Source organism: Pinus tabuliformis, chromosome X (genome assembly GCF_031772625.1).
Source record: "Pinus tabuliformis cultivar Carrire ecotype Pingquan chromosome X, CPIR1, whole genome shotgun sequence".
Lineage (NCBI taxonomy): Eukaryota > Viridiplantae > Streptophyta > Pinopsida > Pinales > Pinaceae > Pinus > Pinus tabuliformis.
This window is the reverse complement of record NC_142308.1, coordinates 1397367562-1397368885: the sequence shown is the minus strand read 5'-3', so window position 1 is coordinate 1397368885 and position 1324 is coordinate 1397367562. Positions and strand designations below refer to the sequence as shown.

The 1324-nt window shown below is 43.3% G+C and overlaps 1 protein-coding gene across 1 annotated transcript; it reads left to right on the top strand.

Moving 5' to 3' along the window:
- Positions 1 to 475: 475 nt before the first annotated feature.
- Positions 476 to 1093, top strand: LOC149145254 (uncharacterized). The gene has a single exon (XM_089452385.1). The coding sequence runs from the start codon at positions 476 to 478 to the stop codon at positions 1091 to 1093; it is 618 nt and encodes a 205-aa protein (XP_089308511.1).
- Positions 1094 to 1324: the final 231 nt, after the last annotated feature.

The following is a 1324-nucleotide window of genomic DNA, read 5'->3' as shown; positions in this document are numbered from 1 at the left end:
CGCCACTCATCTGGCCCTCATACCCAAAGAAAACTGGCCCTCTTCATTTGCCCAATTCCGTCCTATATCCCTTTGTAATTCTTCCTACAAAATCCTGTCCAAAGTCATTGCCTCTCGCCTCAAACCCTTTCTCCCATCCCTCATCTCTGAAAATCAAGGGGGGTTCTTAGCCAATAGACATATAGCTGACTCCATCCTCCTAGTTCAAGAAGCCATTCACTCGAGCCAGTCCAGGAACGAGAAAGGTTTTATCCTCAAACTTGATTTGGCCAACGCTTTTGATAGAGTGAGACACTCTTTTCTTTTGGCCGTTTTGAAGAAGATGGGATTTGATGCAGGCTTTCTTAACCTCATCAAAGCCTGCATCACCAGGCCATGGATCACCCCTCTCGTAAATGGCAGACCAGGTGATGCTTTCCAATCCTCTTGTGGTCTAAGACAAGGTTGCCTTCTCTCACCTTATATTTTTATTATGATGGCTGAATCATTTAGCAAAGCACTGGATTTCAATCGGAGGGTTGGTCTCACAACAGGAATAAAATTTAGGAATGAAGTCAAGAATATAAATCACTCGCAATATGCAGATGACACCTTACTAATTGGAGGGGCTTCTATCACAATAGCCAGGCGTTTCAAAGTCCTTCTGGACAAATTCATGGATTATTCTGGTGGTCTGGTTAATCAGCAAAAAAGTTGTATTTATGGTTGGAATACAACAGCGCAGGTCCTCCATAATATTGCTGCAACATTTGGGGTCTCATGCAACTATGACTGGACTCATTTTTCATATTTGGGCATTCCTGTAAGCGCAGGGCCCTTGAGGGCAGAAGTCTGGGACACTATAATTGATAAGATGAAAAGGAAAGTTCAGCAGTGGGGCTCCATATGGCTTAACCCAGCTGGTCGTCTCACCCTTCTTAAATCCGGTATATCCTCTTTGCCTTTATACCAATTTACTCTTCTTCAAGCCCCTGCCTCCTTTCACCACAAAATGGAAGGCATCCTTCGCCAATTCTTGTGGCAAGGAGGGAAACATGACAAAAAGAAATTCAATTTGATCAGCTGGAAGCAAGTAATACAGCCCCAAGATTGAGGTGGTCTTGGCACCAGATCCCCCAAATTTCTTAACTTAGCTTTCGGAGGCAAAATTGTTTGGAGACTCGTAACCGGCCTTCCTGCTTGGTGGAAAAGGGTCTTGGAAATCAAATATTTAAATTTTCCAAGGCATCAGCTCCTTGATCAAGACATCCCCAACAGAGACTCTACCAAAATCTAGCGCTTATGCAAAAAATCAATTCCTATAATTTCCCAAAATACTTCCAAA